This window comes from Talpa occidentalis, unplaced genomic scaffold (assembly GCF_014898055.3).
Source record: "Talpa occidentalis isolate TD23 unplaced genomic scaffold, MPIMG_talOcc4v2.1 talOcc4.3, whole genome shotgun sequence".
NCBI classification, from domain to species: Eukaryota; Metazoa; Chordata; class Mammalia; order Eulipotyphla; family Talpidae; genus Talpa; species Talpa occidentalis.
Window position 1 is genome coordinate 26,956,849 of NW_023603184.1, and position 20,740 is coordinate 26,977,588.

Genomic DNA, 20,740 nt, shown 5'->3' on the forward strand with positions numbered 1-20,740 from the left:
GCCACTCCGGGGCTGGACTGAACAGACAATCTAGGAGGCAGCCACTATTGCTTGCCCTGGGAAAGAAGTGAGGAATGGAGGCACAGACGTGAACAGATGAGCTCTTTTGACCAGATGTGAAGGAACAGTGACTTGAGCTCAGCTTGGGCCAGCTCCAGAGTGCATATTCTTAAATCTTGAGCTTTGAGCCTGGTTCTCACTCACCTGAATTCCTAATGAATCTTTCTCCTGCTGGGCTCTGACAAAGCAGAAGCTATTGGTACTTCAGCCTCTTTCTTGTCTCAACTTTCCATGAGTACAGAGATAGAATCATGTCATTTGAAAGACCTTCAGAGACCATCAAGGCCCAGTCCCCCATGACATAGAAATCTGGTTCCAGCTCAAGGTCACAGGGAGAGTGAGCCTGTGGGGGTGGAACCTGGAGGTCCTGCTGTTCAACTGTGACCTTGACTGTGTGGTGAGCTCATGGAGTCCTCCTCACCTGCGTGGCCACCCCTAAAAACTCATTCTCACCTCTTATCCCATGGAGCTATTCCTGTGTGTGACTTGTTGGTCAGGGGTCAGCAGAATTTTGTTCTGTCTTGATTTGTATTTCTAGAGGAAAAAGTTTGAAGGATCTTTTAATGTGAGAGATTTGGAATCAAGAGGGACTGAACTCAGTGTAAAAGGATCTCTGCACCAAGGATGGAGCTGCATCTTTCCCAAACTTTCCTTATTATTCTTATTATGAATATTTGTATTCTTGGGCACATGGCATGGCTGTTGTTTGAAGGAGTTGCCCAAGATTCAGAGCTAGATTTCGCAAAAGAATCTGTCTTAAGTACACTATCAATGTTCTGAAATGGAAGTGGGTGGGATGTCATAGCATCGGGTTCAGATTGGGGAGTATGGATGCTAAGGGGTCAGAACCTGGGATAGTTGTGATCTGAGACTTGGGGGCAGTCATATTTGAATCCATTGTGAAAGTTTTGCCCCATGTGATCATTTTCTTCTTTATCCCACACTTTCAGTAGAGCTGTTGGTTACAGCTGCAGGCTCCTATTGCAGTGCTTTGGAGGACTTTCCACTGTTGGTGAGGAGCAGCAGTAGGAAAGCGGCAGCAGCAGAGCACTGTTTGAGGGAAGCCAGGTGCCACCCACTGAGGACTGATGAGGAGCCACTGAAAGCAAGTGATGAGCAGAAGCCAACTTTACCCAACATGTTTGGGGGAGGGGGGAAGCACTTAGTAAAACCCTGAGCTGGTAGCCTGTGTGCAGCCAAAGGCATGGGGGATTGGCCTATGTCATTTAGAAATTCAAGGGCTCCCAAAGGCAGCCAAGTTCTGAAACATCTCAACCCTGTGAACTTAGGATATGAGTTATAAGAGGCCATTCTTTTGTAAGTATTTACTGTCTAAGTTCCCACAGTTATGGTGTGTAAGGAAACAAACATCATCATAACATGAAAATATTCTCTAAGTATCTGCCCACTTATCAAGTGAATGCTCACTCCTACATTCCTCTCTCACTTAACAAGTGTCTGTCCCTTCTGGCTGAGGTCAGTTGGATGACCATCAGATATAACAGGACGGTACAAGTTTAGTGCAAACCAACTGCCAAGTTCATGAAGTCAAAGAATATACGGCTGGAAAACTTCATGTGCAAGACTGTGGACCAATGAGGAGCAGATAGAGCTGATTGGTTAACAAATGAAGAAAAAGTTATGAGGATGACAGCAAGATGGGTTCTTTATAAGGGAAAGATTTGAATATTGATGGATTGAAAGAGGTCCTTGGGAAAATGAATGAAACGCTTAGATATTAAACAAATTTCATATCTTAATGAGATGCTGTGCAGTAAAAAAGTGAAGGGTGTGGTATCATGTGAACAGATCATTTAACCAATATAGGAAATAAATATACCAACACCCAAATCAATGCACTGGACAAATCCTTCCATTCTAAAAATTGACACATAATCTATATTTTGTAATGCCCAGCTAAATGACACTTGTTTGCATAATTTGATCTGTACAATACAGTCACCACAAGACTTTTAACTTATTTCCATCTTCAGAATGCAATTTTACTGAAAACTTTTTTCACTGTTTACTGTGGAGTTTTTATCTTCTTTTTAAGTGGATTCACTTTAAATAATCATGTGCTGATGCCCATGGCCCTGACGTGGAGAGGCCCTCTGTGCTGATGGCTTTCTCCATTCTACAGAGGGCACCTACAGGCTTAGGATGATTCGACTTCCCAGGATGCCTCAGTCAGACAGCCTAAGAGGTTCCATTCTCAGATATGTGAGGGCCTTCAGCAATTCAAAGGAACTTGAGGTATTTATTTCTCAGTGTACCCACCGGTACCCACTGCAGCCTGCACAGACTTTGAGCCAACCCTCTGGTGAGGCCAAGCACTGTGGCCTCGGCCCAGAGTTCTTGGCTTGGCTCCTGTCAGTCTAGCTGCAGGCAGGGAGGGGACACTTACTTGGCCGGCAGGGCTCTGGGCCGCCTGTGGCTCTCCGGGGGGCTCCTCGTCCTCAGGAATGTGGGGCATGGCAGCCTCCTGGCAGGAGTGGCTGAGCGTGCCCGGAACCTCCGCTGCGTCAGCCCCAGAGATGCTTCAAGAGAACTGGGCTCCGCAGGCTGAGGAGACGCCAAAAGGACAAGTCAAATCCACTCCCATCCGTGACCCAAGTTGGGTTTTTGCTTCCAGGAGCCATAAACTGCAGAGAGAGCCTCCTTGGGCTTGCATCAATGCCAGAGGTTGAAATGGGCTGGGAGAAAGCATTTGGAATTTCATTTCCTCCTACTCACTAGCTCTGTTTACAAAGTCAGAGGTGGCCTTAGAGATTTTTGCCTCCAATTTGGTGCTTACAGTAAACACTGCTATCCTAAGAGGGAGAAAATTGCTTCAAACTCCACTACGCCATGGCTAATGAAGAACACTCCATTGAAATCAGATATATATTTGTCTACCATTTCTTGAGCACCTACTGGGTGCTGGGCACTCCTAGGAGCATTACCACTGTCACCTAATTTAATTTCACAATGACCTCTATTGCAGGCATTAATGTTCACATTTTATAGAATTGCTTCAGAGAAGAAGGATACATTTGATTTTAAAGCCCAGGCTTTTCCCCCTATACCACACAGCCTTCCTTGTCCAGGTGGGAGAGGAAGAAGGGTACTTCCTGCCCCATGGCTACCCTCACACCTTTTGGCAGTTCTTCTGACCCTTATTATGGGCTCTCTCACTGGAGAATAGCCCTCATTGGGCCTGTCAGCCCTGTTAATGCCACTATTCTGGAAGCTCTGTCAGGGTGGATCTCATGTGCCTCAGGCAGTGCCCATCCCTAGCAACGTTAGGTTGGTTCCCCCGGAGCCAGGTTTACCCCCGCCCATGGTGTAGCAGCCTTGAGATTCTGGCTAGAGCTGACCCCAATCAGCATGATCTCATCCACCGTACCACAGTGATTGGCTCAGAGATGGCAATAGACACAGACTAAACCAGTGAGCACACGGCAGTGTTCTGAAACCCAGTTGTTTTCTGTTGCTCTAGGTGGTAGAGTGTGCAGATGTGAGACCTGGTGTAAGACCTACCATATTACTTCCACGAGGAAAGCCAGACTGAGGATTAAAGTGACATTCACAGAGGAGGAGGCAGAGTAAAGAGACCAGCAAAGAAATGGAACTGGATCCCTGATCAAAGTCCATTGACTGCCCAAACGCTTTTTGAACTAGCCAGTTCCACAAATAATTAAATCTCTTGGTATTTAAGTCTGTTTGGGTTGGATTTTCTGCCCCTTGTAACTATTAATTGCTCTTTCATGTTTTTTGCCAGGTTAGAGGCTAAGGGCTATGAACTTCCAACAGACCTGAGCCAATGAGTCTAGTTGCTTTGCTGCCGCTTAGAAAAAGACAAGTAATGGCAGGCCTCCATCTGGAGAGGAAAGCCCCACCACCTCCCACGATACTAGATATTCTCCCTATCCCCAAGAAGGCTCCACAGCCAAAGTGCTATGGGGCATTCTGATTTGGCATCAACCACTGCTCTGATAGATACCCCACCCAACACACATCTCTGACTGAGCTCTTGAAGCAGATGAAGAGTCTAGTTCATCATGGATACCCAAAAGATTCATCAAGCAGTGCTTGTTGATTTGTCTTTAGAGAACTTTAGCCACAGGATTAGTCACTGTGACCACCATCTTGGCTTTTGTCATCCTCTGCTTTGGAAAGAACTCCCCATTCAGCTCTGAAACAGCTGGGGTGACCCCTGCTGGCCAGCTTAAGTAATCTCATCTCAAGCAGAAACATCAATGGACTGAGTAACTCACACAAACACTTGCTGTACACCTATTCTACCTGTGCTAGGTGCTGGTGACATAAACAAGATGAAGCTGCCACATAGTCCAAACATGGGAAACAGTTGGAAAACAAGTGTAATGGGAGTAAACACTTTGAAAATAAGAATTTGTGGGATCCCAGAAAAATGTCTGTAACTATGGATTTTGGGACTGGGGTAGGGCATAATTTTAGTGAAGATTTCACATTAGAAATGGTGTTTGAACTGAACCATCAGTACTCAAATGTGAAATGGAATTTCTCTGAACAGAATAGTTGGGGACCTACATGGGTAAGTGAAATAAGAAGGCAGAATCCCTACTGGACAGAGACAGCCTTGCTCTCGGGAACAGGCAGTATAGGGCTGTGCATCCTATATCTCCATCCCAAATGGTGACGGTATGAATGAAATGAGCATCAAGTTTACCCACAGGTGAACTCTGAGATTAAGTTCCATCACCTTTACTTGGACTTCAGCAGCAGTGATGTGAATGGAGTTGAGCAAAGTATGTGCTAACAAGGGTTGAGGTAGCAAGAGAGTGTCCTAAACTCCAGTTCTATCGGGGAAGTTGGTTACACCTCCCATGAAATGTTGTGTGATATGTATGCAGGTACAGATTGTCTTAATAGAGCATTGTTTCAAAAATATAGGAAGTGACTACTTTTTCTATTTTGTGTTCTACTTTTTCTTTATGCCTTAATCTCCACAATCTATTGTGCTTGCTAAGGATTCAGACAAATTGGGATATATTCTAAAAAAGATGCAGGGGGGCCAAGAATTTATGTTTGAAGAACTAAACACCTTTATTCTGGAGAAGAGTAGGTACAAGTGGAAATAAAATCTCAGACATTTGGAAGTCATTATTATAGTTCTATTGTCCTTGAAGTATAGGTGTATGGCCAGTGACTGAAAGTGCAGATCAAGGCAAAGCAAAACTTTCTACTGGCTGCTCTTCTCAGGACTTTTTAAGTGGGTGAATTTCCATTCCAGGGAGAGTTTTAGCAAAAGGTGGGACAAGAATCAAAGGATTCCTAATCTACTCCAGAGGCCTCAACCTGAGATGATCCTTAAATCCTGGATTTTTCCTAGTCACAACAAACCACAGACTTGATGGTCCTCTCTCATAGGTTTTGGGGATCATGATATTCCAAATTATTTTCTAATCTTCTGCTTCCTTTCCTCCACCACTTATTTCCTCAAGAAAGACCTTTAGTTAGTCCCTGAGTCAGAAAACAAAGTAAAACAGAAACAAAGTAAGTCAAACAAGCACTACGAGATGTCAGCTGCTGCAGAATAAAGCAGAGTGGAGGCTGGCTGAGGTCCCACACTGACAAGATGGAACCCCCAGCTCTGCAAAGGAAGCCTCAACAGCCCCGCCTGCAGAGGCCATTCCCTCCATTCCCACGCTGCTCCTGCCTCATTTGCTTTTTCTCCCATCCATTTCTATAAACTCACTGCTTAAAATAGCAAGGTAAAGCAGAGTTCCTCCCCCAGGGTGACATCTGGGTTCCGCTGGAGCTTGTGGGCACGCGGACCTTACATCCATCACAGCAAAGTTTAGAATACAATCTCCAGGAAGTGGTGATCTAGAGCACCAACCCAAAAAAGGAAAAAATATTTAGTAATGTTTGGTCTCCAAGCTGCTCCTCCTTTAACCCATTTTCAGGACTCTTCTCACTGCCTCTCCAGCCTAGTCAGTAAAGAGTTAGGGAGGGTGTGACCAAGAGCCAATCAGCTCTTTGGCCTCTACTCATCCTGCCCCCAGCTAATGCTTAAGTATAACCTGGTCCATTTTATGGGAAGGAAAACTGAGGTGCAGATAACTCAAGTAACTTGACTGGGTCCAGTTACCTAATTTACACATGGCACAAGTAATCCAAGCCTGTTCTGGGATGACTAGCCAATCATTTGCATAACTGAAAAGGTCAAAAATCTCAAAATCATACTTAAATATTTTATCTGTCCCTGGTCATGCTCATGAAAGAAAGCAAACTAATATTCTTTATTTTATTCATCAGATATTTCTAGGTTGCCTACTGAGTACCAGACACTTAGGTGCATTTCAAATGCGATCTTATTTAACTCCTATGAGATGGGTTTTATTATTTTATATATTAAGAAACTAAGGATCAGATTGGTTCTGCAAACTTGCTTGAGACCACACAGCCAATAAATGGTTCATCAAGGATTATAATCTAGGCTGGTCCCATTCCAAGCCTCATCATCTTTCCCCTTTTTCTGCCTCCTCCACCATGAGTTCTGCTTGAATGTAGCAGTAGAATCCAGCATGGGGTCCCTGCCTCAGAATGAAGGAGTGAAGTATGAATTCTCAGGATGGGTTGGGACAGGGATAAGAAGCAGTAGGTTGTCAAACCAGGGTCTTATGGGGGCAAAAAAATGAATCCACAGTTTGAGGTGGCAAGACCCCCACTGCTGGAGGGCAGGCCCACGCATTCATCCATCCTTCCATCAGTCCATCCATTCACTTACTCATCTTCTGACTGTTCCCTTCATACAACTGCCCAGTGGTTTATCCATCAACCTTTCACCCCAGAAAGTGACACACTCATTAGGTCAACAGCACAGGCTCTGCCCCTGAAATTAGCTGGTGTAGGGTCCTGTGAGCTATGGGGAGAGGGCAGGGAGGCAGGAGAGGGATGCTTTGACAGAGTGGCTGTACAAGCACAGCATGTCCATCCATAACTGGGTAACAAGCCCATCCTGTCTCAGTGGAGGGGTGGGGGACGACTGAGGGGGGCTGTCTGTGTTCCAACCAGCATGGAGTCATCATTAAGAGTCATGATTTACTAAGGATCTTTACAGAGACTATCCCATTCAATGCACTCAGCAACCCTGTTCAGCAACCCAGTGGATGGGTTGCCGTTATTAAACATTATGATTAGCCTCATTTTATAGATGAAGAAACAGACTTGAAGACTTGCCCAAAGTCACATCACTCATAAAAGGCAGCACCAGAAATCTGACTCTCTTGCATGGCCATGCCTAACAGCTCATGGGTGGCTTTCTTGGCAATAATGACCTCTCACAGTAATCCCAAAGATGCCTTCCAGAGCCTTGCAGCCAGCCCAACAAAGACCAGACCCCTCTCTGAAAGCTCAGGGTTGCAGGAGCACAGCCCACAAGCTGAGCAGCCCTCTGGGAAACAATGGGTTAACCCAGCCTCCACTGACCTTTCTGGAGTGACTCAGAATTCTCAGAATTGGAGTTTTTTTTGTTCTTCCAGCTCTGAATTTTTCCTTTCATTTTAGCAGCACAAAGAATTTAAAAAGAGATTAGGTTGCTATTAATACCACTGGTCTATCTCTAGATGAAGAATTTGATGGAGGGAATGGTTGGGGGTGGCTGCACACACAAGTTAAGGGCATAACAGAGAGGGTCTCCAGAGATGGGCACATCCATTTAACATGGCCCTGCCCCCCTCCCATCTTACAGGCCCAAATGGGGCAAAACTTTGAAAGCAGACCTGTGAGGGAGGGGCAGTCAGAGAAGTTGCCAGAACCCTGCTCCTGGGTCCCTGACATACAATGTCAGCTTTCTGGCCTCTCATTTTGAAGGGATCACTTCTAGTAAATAAGAAGCAGATGTGTCCAGGCTATGAAAGCCGGTGTCCTCTGGTCTTGCCTCCTTGATCTTTTCTCTGGAGTAACTCTCACAGGAGAGAGAAGATACTCCCCATTCACTGCACCTGCGCTAGGGCAGTTCTGCACACAAGAAAAATCCCACAGGCCTCACAAATCAGCTCAAAGTGCTGAGAGGTGCACCTGTGTGTCCCTGGACCTATCCTGTCTCCCCATAGGTGAGCCCAAGTGGGGGTCCACCTCAGGATAGTCCCATGCTGCTTCCTAACCTTGAAAGAGAACTTTGGAACTTGACTGATTATGTTCTAATTTTCTCTCTGCCTCTTTCATGCTGGGTTAGTCTTCCCTATCCTCAGTTTTTTCATCTGTAAAGTGGAGGTAGAGCACCTACCTTTTAGGGTTGTTATAAGGATTAAATTAGGAAACACCTGCAAGGTGTTGGCACATAGAATTTAAAAAGAGATTGTGCTCAATGAATTCCTTTCCCACTCCTTAAATAAGGCAGCTGTGTCTTCCGAGCCAAGGGCTCACCAAAATCCAAATAGGCCCAGAGGCTCTGCTATTCATCCTGCGTGGCAGGGTTCCTAGCTTTGTTTTTTACAAGTAAAGGAGACAGTCCTAGCCTGGCCAGGGCTTCTCCTCTGTACTGACAGAACGGTGACCTTCAGACATGACTGGAATTAAGGCCACTGGGCCATGAACTCCACCAGTGCTGACATCCACTCTGCTATCAGACTGCCAGTGATAGGTTGAAAGAGAGTGGGAATGGGACACAGTGCTAGGGTCATCCCAGATCTGTGCTGTGAGGTGTAGAAGGGCGGAAGGAAGAAGGGGAAGATGAGAACTGTAAGGTGCTTCCCCAGTGACTCCTGGCCCTTGATGACACAACCCTTCTGGCCCAGGCACTGGGGGCACAGGGGCCAGAGCCAGCTGCTCCAGTGAGGCATTCCCAACACTCCCTGAGGGCAGCCCCCTCTGGCCACACTCTCTCATCCTAAGGATCTCTTCTGGCCCTGTTGACTGGGGGTACCTTCCACCTCTGACCCAGAACCCATTCAAGCCCTGGGAGTGACTCAGAATCTGCTCAGACAGGTGGCAGGGCCACATCCAGGAGGAGAGGCTGAATCAACTCCCAGAGGGCAGGGGTCTGTACAATGCTCAGCTGCGGGTGGGGAGGCATATTTGGACAGAGGGCACATTTGGAATAACAACTGCCCCTCACTTTCTCTTATCTCTTCTTTTCCCCTTGACCTTCCTCTCAGACGAACAATGAGGCCATTCTGTGCCCCTTTCCTTGGGGAGGCTGTAGCAGCAAGGAGATAGAGAACAGGGCATCTAGTTTGGCCTTAGATGTGACAAAGTACGGGTCCTTGGGGAAATCAGAAAGGGCTCATGTCCTAGAAAAAAGATTTGGGAAGAGACATCCTAGGTAAGGTGAGTCTCCCTAAAACTAGTAAAAGATTATGGGGTGAGGGAGAGACAGGAGAAGTAGAGTGGAGGCAATGAGAATGTAGACCGGTGAGTCCCTGAGAAAGGGGCCTGTGTCCTGCTTCCCTGAGAGGTGTAAAAAGATCCCTAAATCTGAGAGCATCAAGGTCTCGGGCCATATTTCTCAGGCAGAACCCTGGGGAGATGACCCCAAAGAGATGAAAAGCTTATCTGGGAAGACCTGATAAATAAGGCCTTTAGACAGTCTCACAGAGTTTCATATCCCAGGCGAGGGGCCAATAGCACATTAGTTCCTGTGCAGCCAGCACAGAGCCCTGGATGTGTCTCGAGAAGGGTGATTCAGAGCTTACCCACTAACTGAGGATGGGCAGGAAGCATGATGGACATCTTGTCAAATGACAGACAACATGGAGCACCAGGGTACCCCCCTGCCCCTGACTCCTGGGCACTCAGGAAGCTGCGGACCATAGCTGCCACTCTGGAGGAAGAGGTGGGTTAGAGAAACCCTGAAATACCCAGCATCCAGGTTTTATACCCATTGTGAAGTGGTCCAGCAGGGCCAGACCCACGCCCAACATCCTACCGACCCCTAGTCATGACAAGAAGTAAGTTTGAGCATCTCCCCAGCTTTCCTTTCCAAATTATTAAGTTCAGCAATTCTTTTTTAAAAACAAGTCTACTTGGAAAAGCTTTTTCCTTCTTGGAAATATGTGCAGTTGCTCAATCAGAGGCAGTTCAAAGGCACCGGGAACAGCAGAAAAGTATCTGGGTCTCCCATTTAGCACTTAGAAGAAATAAATTTTGCCTAGGTCTTTTTATTCCAGGCCGCCCAGCAGCCTCTCCCCTGAATCAATCACCCATGAGGATGATATGAATCATCATCTTGCAGTCAAGGACTGCACTGTGTTCCTGAGGCTGCAAAACTGACCAGGGCATCAGGGGCCGCCAGGAAGAGTGGTCCTGGAATCCTCCTAGCTCCTAGAGCAGGTTCTGCATCCCCCTCTGTGACCCTGGATAGTCACTGAGTCTGAGAAGGAAGTGTATTTCTAGGCCCTTCCAACTTGTACTTTTATTGGAAGCTCTCCAGCGGAGTGCAGGAGCCTATCTGGGCAGATTCACAAGAGCAGAATATAAAATTGTCAAGATTTTGTGGGCTGGTTGTTAAACACAGGGCATGATTTTTTTTTAAATTAATTATATTACATTAAAAACTAAGAAAATAAATACCCAAAATAACTACCTCCTAATTTTTTTTGCCACATTTTACTGTTATTTATGCTCTTGAGAGGATTTATTTTTATTATATCTGCACAGGAGGAATACTACATAATGATGTGCTACTGAGCATCTCTTCCCAAATCCATGTTCAGTGAGGTTGAGTTAGTAGCTTGAAATTGGTCATAATGAACAATTATAAGTATTTATACCACAGGAATTTGCAAATCCTACATAGCATGGCCTATTTTTTTCTCCCAGAGAATTGGCTGTCAAACATTTATGAGCATACCACTGAGTTTCTCAGTACCAAACTCCCTGCTCCTCAGCCCAGCCAGGGTGTAGAAGAAATTCAGGTGACTTTAATATCACCTCACTATGACATAGATAATAGATTTGATTGCCAATTGCCTTTGGACAACTCTTCCTAGATGTACAAGTCCCCCTCCACCATATCCCAAACAGAACTCATCATTTCTTCACTGACCCAGTCCTGCCCTCCACCTAGCCCACTCCTGTGCCCTAATGAGTGGCACTCTAATAACACCCAGAAGTCATTATGACTCCTCCCTTTCTGTTCCCCCTCATTCAGTTGTCAATCTAGTTCATACATGTCTTTGATCACTCCCTCCTTCCCATGGCTGCCACTCCTGCCATGGAGTTACCTGAATCACTACATTAGCCTCCTTACCTCTGGTCTGGTCTGGTCCCTTCCACTTGCTCTCCACAAGATGCCAGAACTACCTTTCTAAAACAAACACTAGAGCATGCTTTTCTTTCTTAAAACCTTCAAAGACTTCCCTTCCATTAAACCAGCTCTGAGTCAGGATCCCTGCCCCACCTTCCTGACCCTACCTCCTATTTCAGTCTTCATACACATTTATGCTCCAACCTAGTTGACCAGTAGCCAACCTCTAAACATGCCCTGCTTTTACACACCCTCTGCATATATCCTCTGCCCTATGCCTTTCTATGTCTTCCTTCTATACCTTTCTATACCTGATGAACTCCTACTCATCCTTCATGGCCCAGTTCAAATATCTCCTCCTTCATAAACCCATTCTTCCTCTTCATCCCCCCAAAAATTTGCTCTTATTAAGTCCTCTTATTAAGTTACTGCTGTAACAAATGACCACAAACATGGTGTCTTAAAACAACATAAATTTGTCTTACAGTTCTGGAAGTCAGAAGTCTAAAATCAGTCTTCAAGGGGTAAAATCAAAGTATCAGCAGGGTTGTGTTCCCTCTGCAGTCTCCATTTCTTTGCCATTGCCTACATTCATTGGCTGCTGGCCCTTTCTACATCTTCAGCACCAAAGAGTAGCATCTTTCTTCTCTCTTATCTCTGCTTCCATCCTCATATTTACTTCTCAACCTCTTTTGACTGTCCTTCTCCCTAATAGAGACCCTTGAGATTACATTGGACCCACACAGATAATCCAGGATCATCTCCCCACCTAAGGCCCTTAGTTTAATCTCATCTGCAAAGATCTCATCCATTTAAAGTGACATATTCACAGGCTCCAGGGATTAAAACAAATACAGTGGCAGGTAACAAGGGAGGGCTATTCAGTTTATCACACTATTTGTCTCTATTTTCCCAGGATACCTTGCACACCCCAACTCAGCTTAAATCTGAGCACCTCAAGAGTAGGTGCTGTGCCTAATTGATAATTTCATGACAATTTTAATACATATTCACATTTTTATGACTCACATCCAGTATATAGGGTCAAACACAGAATGGCCACTCATTAGATGTTTATTGAATTAACGACTAAACCTCTCACTAATAACTGATTAAGAAGGCTTTGATTTAATGGGCCACCAGCTTCTGTAAAAGTAGGATTCATACAGAAGTAGCGATCGCAAGTCCTTCATGGGCCAGCGGGTGAATGAGTGACAGCCACGAAGGAGTGTGACTGACCAGAGGGCACCAGTGCCACCTATTTGGGGGGAGCGACTCTTCAGTTTAGGGATCATGAGCAAATACCTGTCGTTGTGGGGAAGATTGCCCAATTTTTCAAGAAAAGCCAAAATCCCAGATGTTTAGAATATAAAATCCCCCAGTTTATAAATGCTAAATATAATTTTGAAATTTGGAGGAAACATTGTGCAGGTCAAACAAATATCTCTGGGCAAGATTAAGTCTACAGTCAACCGTCGCTCCCTCTGATTTATACCTTGAGGAAATGTTCCTCTGGGCTTGTTCTTCTAATTAATCTAGTTCAAATCAATTCTAACAAGCAGTGCCAACTATGAGCACTATCTGAGAAGGCCAAGGAGCTATGCAAAGAATGGGCCTCCCTAAAGACCGATGATTTTCCTTCCCGCCTGTTCTCTAGGGGTTGTGAGTCTGTGGGTCTCCCCGCTATCTGGGCACTGGACTTGCTGCTGAGTAGATTGACTCTTTGCCTGGATATGATCTTGTGCCTTCGTGGGAGGCTGAGTCCTGTCTCCTTGGCGAAGCAGCTCTGCAGTGCCTTGGCCATGCCTCTTGCAATGTCATCAATCCAAACCCTAGCCTGGGATTTCGTAACAAACATGAGATATGATGCAGTGAGGAAAGCAAGGGTTGGGAGTGAAACAGGCCAGGTTCTGGCCCAGCTCTAATCCTTTCAGCTCAGTGACTCTGGACAAAGCAATGAATTTCTCGGGGATCAGACTATCATTTATAAGATGGAGTTAAAGACACTTCACACTTCTCTAAATGTGTCAACATACGATTGAAATAAAATAAGGCATGTAAAGTATCCAGTACATAGTAGATAGTTAAGTGTTCTCCCCTCTGAGAACACAAGTCCCCTGGGCTTTGTGCAATAGAGGACTTTATACACAACCTAGGTATACCTTTCAGTGCACTTCACAGGCTTGGTTTTCTGCTTTTCCAGTCACAGCAGATTAAAACTAATGAGAAAAGGGACAACAAACAACACAAGGAAGGAAGCAGTCATTCTCTAAAGAGCTGATATGGGCTCTAAGTTGGCCCAGATGCTGTGGCCATTAAGTTTAAGCTTGTCATCTAGATGCTTTCCTACTCGCTGAGCTCAGCCCTGACTGACCAGCCCAAAAGTCAGTGCCACGAGTGAGGCAGGACTCCTGACACCAGCTCCTTGGAAAATACAGGAGAGCAAGTTCCACTTCAGAACATTTCCATCCAAAATGGTTGAAGTGCTTAAAGCTCTGATGCTTTATAAAGACATAGTCATTTTGTTAACAATATATTGGTTAGGGAGAAAAATAGGTGGAATGACTCTACTTTTATTTAAAATCATATATATTTTAGGTATATATATTTTGTGTGAAATATATGTGGATCAACATTGGGGTATATATATCCATGGGGATGGAAGGTTAAAAGTGGTTATCTTCAAGTGGAATTATGAATAAAAACAATTTAACATCTTTCAAATGTTTATAGCTTACATCTTTCCCCTTTTTTCCTACAATGAGCTTGACTTACTTGCACAAGAAATAATGGATTGTTAAGGAGTGGGGAGGGCTGAGGGGGAAGGTTAGGTAGTTTCTTTGGTGTCCTGAAAAATTACTCAAAGAGAGCAGTTCTGCCTGATGATCTAGGATTACCTAGGAGTCAGTGATCTTCCTTTCAGCGTATGCTAGCTGAGTCTCTTATTGTCTAGAATTTCCCTGGACAACTCTTGTTCATCCTTTAATACATCCTTTAAGTTGTGACTTCCACTGGGAAGCCTGCTGGGTCCTGCCCCTCTTCTTGGATCCCAACAACCCATGGTCCCACCTCCCTCATGGCTTTGTCACTTCATCCTCCTGTTCCCTGGACCAAGAGGTCTCAAACGTTTTGTTACCCGGTCCCCCTAGGGTATAGGACAGATTTCTATCAACTAACAGAGCCAAAATCTCCAGTGGGGGAGATTCAGCTAACTCTGATGAGGCACCCTAGCAGAGCAGACTATTCCTTCCATCCGCTCCCCTACCCGTTCCCAGCCACATTTCATTAAGCATCATGCCCTAGATGGTGGGCTCTCTGATGGAAGGTCCATGTGCTCTTCACCTCTGCAGGTTTCTTATAAGTGAATTATTGAGTGAGTCAAAGAAAATGTGTCTCACATCCCCTTCTCCCCCCCACCCCTTTTCCCAGTTTTGTTCTGGGACATGATCATTTGGGGTCTAGAGGCAGGAACTGGTTTGGGGAATTCAGAAGGAAAAGGTGGCCTCCATGGTGCCAGCCTAAATCATTCATTCACTCAATCTATGAGACAGAGGCAGTAAGATACAAATCCTGGTTTTTGAGGAAGCTTTGGGAAACCAAGTGACCCTTTCAGGGATAACTTTTCTTGTGACCGCACCATGACCTTGGAGTTCCTCATGTGAGAAGCAGGGAGGACTTGGCCTGTCTTCCTCTTATTGGAGTGGCAGGAATACAGGTTATTGGGTTGCTTCAAATGCAGGTGGATGGGCCAACATGCTGCCCCCATCCGCACTGAGCTTGCCGAGGTTAACAGCTGAGTTTCCTCTCGTTGCTGTAACTGGGTTTCCTATTTCTTCCCTGCCACATACATGTGCAGATTTCCCCCACCGGCTTCTATTAATTCCTCACAAAGGGCAGATCTCGTCTCTCCTTTTCCACCTGCATGCCTCTGTTCAACCATCAGGAATACTTTACAAAGTGACTTTTAGGGTTAATTCATCAATGGAACTTCTATCCTTACCCTAAACCCAGCAGGAAGCCCCAGACCAACACACTGGCCCTTCCAGGTCTGCTTGGAAAGAGCCAGCGTGTTCCCCAAATGACTGGGGATGTATGCAAATGTGCCATCTCCCAACACCTGCAGCCCTGGTACTCCTGGAGCCCTCTTCTTTTTGCCAGAGCAGAGTCAGGCAGGTTTGCAAACCAATCTAAACACAGACAACACGGCCCAACTGCTATTCTCACAAGGGACTCTGATATCAGGGATTCTGACAATCTAGCTCCTGGAACTGTCATTCTTACGAGACAGGCCTCTGGGTCCCTTATCTCAGGAAGGTCAAAGGAACCCTGCCAGCACGATGACACCCTGGCAGTAGCCAGTCCTGCCCACGCAGCACATGCAGACTCAGACGCCAACAGGGCTGACTTGCAGTCAACAACCTCTTCTGGGATGTTTTGGCCTCTGTACCTGAAGAAGGCAGATAGATGAAAACATGGATAGAGAGAGGCAAGCCAATGTTTTGTCCAGGCTTTTTGCCAAGGACCACCCAGAGGGCCAGGAGCAGCCTGTCTGAAAAGCTGTGATCTGTACCCTATTAACTTGGGAACTTTGTTCTAAACCCAAATAAAATGTCTTCTTGACTCAATACTCCTATTCCCAATACAAACAAATAAACAACATGCAGTTCCTGGTGGGCCTTTCTTTGCTAGTTCTTCCCTCCCATTTCCCTTTCTTCTCCCCTCCCTTCCTTCCCAGTTTAGTTCTGGGACATGACCATTTGGAGTGTAGAAGCAGAAACTGGTTTAGGGAAGTCAGAAGGAAAAGGTGGCCTACACAGTGCCAGCCTAAATCATTCATTCACTCAAGAAATGCTTGATTAGTGCCTCCTCAATGGCAGTTCCTATGCTAGGCCCCAGGCTCTGAGTGCGTCCTTCAAGACTGCCCCTCCAGAAAGCTCTCCCTGATCTCTCCCAGATGCTGCTTCTCTGGTCAATGAGTATGCTGTGCCGCTGCCTCCATCTGCCCTGCAGTCCATCCTGGTTCCTGCACTTGAGTTGCATCTGCCAAGCCTGAGGGCGGAAATCTGTTACTTGTGCCCCAGTTTTTATAAGATGTGGACATCTCAGAAAGGTAAAGTGACTTGCTTTATGCCACTGTCAGGTCTCCTATGTTCAAAATGGGGTCTTCAGTCCTCTCAAAGAGGACTCATTTTCTGTTCTATTACCTTGGCAGACAGAACAAGAATATCGAGAGATCTTTCCTGATAGGGGGATCTTGATTGTTCCAGATAACAGCTCTACCTCAGGGCCAGCAGGACAGCCCTAACTGAGGGGGAGAACTAAAAGTCCTTCTCACAGCATCCCCTGGGGTAAATAGAAAGCAGCTGCACCATCTAAGACAAACAGAAGAGAAAGCTTCCCTGCTGGAATACAGCACCCCAGGCTCAAGTCCCACCCCCTGTTTATCTCTACTCCGGGCTTCCCAGTTCTCAGAAGCTGTGGAAATAGGCCCACAGGCTAACATGTGGTGTTGGAGACCAAAGGAAGGGTTGTGGGCTTAGTGATAGGGACCTTCTAGAGGAGTGAAGACAAGACTGTAAAGCCCATGACTTCTGTGGGAATGAGCTCCATCACTGCTCAGCCTCAGTCTCCCCATCTCCACAGTACTGGGTTGGATTAAGTTGCCAACCTTATCCCACTTTCTGCCCATGAGTTTAGGGTCTTTTGCAATTGAAAATGGTCAAATAATTGAGGTGAGAGGTCTAACTGGCAAGCACAGAGCTAGAGGCAGCCTAAAGATATCTTTGGTTACCCCCTCCCCATTGCAGTGATTGGCTTAAAGGGTGAGCATGTCACCTGCCCAGAGCCAGGGAGACATAACAAGACTTTGCCGGGCAACTTGAGAAAGAGTCTTACTTTTAACTGCAGATCCTGAATAGAAGAAGGTGAAAACTGAACACTTCTTGAATTGGTGAGGAATTTGTCTAAGAATGGAATCAATGTGAAAGCAAGCCCAGCAAAGAGCCAGAAAGAAAGTAGTTTCTGAGGCTATCATCTAAGGTTCTGATCAAGCTGTTCCTGACATCCTTGCACTTTTATGTTTCAAGAGCCAATGAATACCTTTCTGCTTAAATTGGCTTATGTTTCTTTTTTTGGCACTTGGAATAAAGAATTCCAACTGGTACAAATAGCCTAGGCTTTGTAAAGCTGCCTGTCTTTCTCAACACCAAAGGCTTCTCTCACCTTGCTTCTCTGCTGCCTACATGAGAGTTTAAGCTGGAAAACTCAAATCTAGAGCAAATGAGCTTGTCCTATATTATTTTCTAACTAAATTTATCACTGGGCCTCTCTGGTGACTCAACGGGTTGAGCGCAGCGCTGTGAAGCTGTCCGCAGCCTCTGCAGCACAGGTTCGATTCCCGGCCAGCCAGGGAGATTCCAACATGGTGCGGCAGACCTCTCCTGACTCGCCCACTGCTCCCCTCAGCAGTGTCTTCGGTCAATCTGCCTGTTCTGTTCCCCACTCTGTCTCTGGTGAATCCTCTCACCCCCCCACACACATCTGACCTGTACCCCAGTTCTTGTATAAATAAATAAATCTTTAAAAATAAATAAATTTATCACCATGCCCCTTTCCAAGTATCCTCCCCTACATTCTGTGTTTCCTGCCCTCACTGATGGGCTCAGTATCTTCCAAGAAACCCCAGCCCACATCTTTGAAACCCCATCCCCATGATGCCTGCCTCCTATTTTCCTTCCCTCTGTTACACACACACACACACACACACACACACACACATAAACACACACACACACAAGCTTTGACCGACCTCCACATTCCTGCTCAAAGGATAGCCTGATGAACAAAAAATCATGTTTGTTAAGTCAAATTTCAACCTTCAAATGCTTTTCAGTCCTGTGAGAAATAGTAATCACCAGGAATTTATACCACCTACTTGTCAGCTCAGTCAGAGAGGATGGGACTACTGCCCCTCCCCTCAGGGCAGAGCCAGAGACCTGGACAATGGGAGGCTGTGTGAATGGCTTGCAGTCCTCTGCCCTGAACTTTAATCCCACAGTCTGGAGTGAGGCTTCCAGTTTGCTGGACAAGGAAGAAAGTCACACCTTGCCCACTAAGCCCTTAGAGGGCCTGAGATCTGTTGTGGATCTTGACCAGTCCTTTTTCACTAAGGAAAATCGGAATGAACTGCATTTGCAGTTTGGGCAACTCAAAAGATGCTCCTTAGAGAGAGGCTGTGTCCACAAGAGGCCATGTGCTGAATGAAGTAAAGCAGAGCAATGCCCTTGGCATCTAGATCTATGCAAATAGCAACAGGATTGGAGTCTTTAAAGGCAACTTGAGAATAGAGAATGGTGAACAGTGATGTGAAATGGCCAGGAAGGGTGGGATGGAGAGGGTGAAGGAAGGCCCTTAGGAGGAATGCTCTCCTAACAGCAAACTTTGGTGGCTGGACTGCTTAATACTACGAACCATGGATGATTTCTCTCCAGGGGAGTTATCTGTGCACGACGCAAAGATGGGGAGTGCGTGGAAACAATTCTGAGACATCAGCAGAAGAGAAGCGATATGGCACCAGGTGCTCCACTGGCTTTTCACATGATCTTATTCAGTAGTTACAACCTTTACAAATTCTTACAATAAAGGCCTCCCTGGTGGTGCAAGAGGTTAAGCACAACACTGTGAAGCTATCCGCAGCCACTGCAGCATGAGTTCGATCCCTGGGCAGCCAGGGAGTGACCCACATGGCACAGCAGACCTCTCCTGACTCAACCGCTTCTCCCCTCAGCAGTGTATTTCAGTCAGTCTGCCTGTTCTTTTCCCCACCCTGTCTCTGGAGAATCCTCTCACCCACCGCATCTCTGACATGTACCCCAGTTCTTGTATGCATAAATAAATAAATCTTTAAAAAAGATTAAAAAAACAAAAACAAATTCTTACAATAAAGTATTATTATTCCCATTTTTCAGATGAGAAAATTGAAGCAGGCATCTGTGGAATCTGCTGTCCAGGGGCTGTAAGTTGCTGGTCTCAGGCACCACAGACAGTCTCACTGCTACTCACCATCTAACCCCAATTCCCTGGACCTTGCAGTTGGACTATTTTCCTGAATGAAGAGGAGAGGAGAAGCCCCCTTATGGTCTAGAAAATGCTCTTTTCAAAGGTTAGTATACTCCCATTATCCAAGAGGGTGTAAATGGTGATCCAGCTGGTCTGATAACCCTCACAGTTCTCATGGTGGACAGTTTGCAGTAGTTGCTTTTTTTTAAGATTTATTTATTTATGCATACAAGAGCTGGGGTACAGGCCAGAGATTCAGGGGGGTGAGAGGATTCACCAGAGACAGAGTGGGGAACAGAACAGGCAGACTGACTGAAATACACTGCTGAGGGGAGAAGCGGGCGAGACAAGAGAGGTCTGCTTTGCCATGTGGGTTTCTCCCTGGCCGGCCGGGGATCGAACTCATGTTGCAGAAGCTGTGGATTGCTTCATAGTGCGGTGCTTAACCCCTTTCACCACCAGGGAGGCCCCTGCAGTAGTTGCTTTTTAAGTGAACTGAGAGCTACAATTTCTTTGTAATATACAGGTCTTAGTTTTTACTAACTATGAATTTATATTTCCTGAGCAAAACACCATTTGGGGAGGGGGCAAGGCGAGTAGAATTTTAAAGGAGTAAGGCCATTTTTTGTGAACTGGTTATGAAACTACTCTGATCTTGGGCCTGTCACATCCACCTCAGTCTAGCTTTCAGCTTTTGTACGAAGACTTTCAGACATTTGACTCTCTGGCATTCAGATGGGAGGAATGGCCTCCTCCAAGTCACAGTGACCACCACACAGGTCTGGAGAGCATCTTGCCTCTTGCATGCCTCTGCACTATAGTAACTTACTACCCACCTTCCCCCATGCCCAGCAAATATAGCAGTTCATTCCTACTGCTCTTTTTTGAGGCTTAAAGAAGATAATTTAGGTCTGAAGCAGATCCTCAGAAGATAAGAAAATGTCACTGATGTGGTTGGAAAAATCTGAGCTGGATGAAATGGAAACACTAAGCTCTCCCCTGAGGCCAGATGAGAAGCTTTTGGATGGAGGCCAAAGTCCACCCTTTCTTGAGCCTCTGGAATCTGGCAGCCCATCCCCTCTTGCAGAATACACTGACTTCTTCTTACCCTGCACCCTCCTTGCAGATACCCAAAGGGCTAAACTATAGAGCCTGTAGGATCCTGATTATCTGGGCCCAAATCAGTTTTACTGTGGATTGAACTAGCTTTTATTGATTTCCCTGTGGGTGATTTATAACTGCCTGCTTCCTAAAAAGGCCAGATGTCAATAAAAACACTCTGAGGGCAAGAGAGTTAAAAATAAAAGGCTGAAAAAGGGAGCAGAGACTGTTTAGAGGAGAGAGGGACATAACTCCAGCAGTGGAGGTGGGGTGGGTCTGGGAGGGAAATCTTGATTTTCAATT

General features: G+C 45.9%; 1 protein-coding gene across 2 annotated transcripts in view; it reads right to left on the minus strand.

Annotated features, from left to right (window-relative positions):
* Positions 1-20,740, minus strand: part of IRAG1 (inositol 1,4,5-triphosphate receptor associated 1) — a 104,861-nt gene that overhangs the window by 66,616 nt on the left and 17,505 nt on the right. For both annotated transcript variants that reach the window (XM_037522663.2, XM_037522662.2), the window contains exon 2: positions 2,468-2,625. In XM_037522663.2, the coding sequence (XP_037378560.1) occupies positions 2,468-2,536 (69 nt within the window). In that variant the 5' untranslated portion in view covers positions 2,537-2,625. The remainder of the gene's footprint in view (positions 1-2,467; positions 2,626-20,740) is intronic.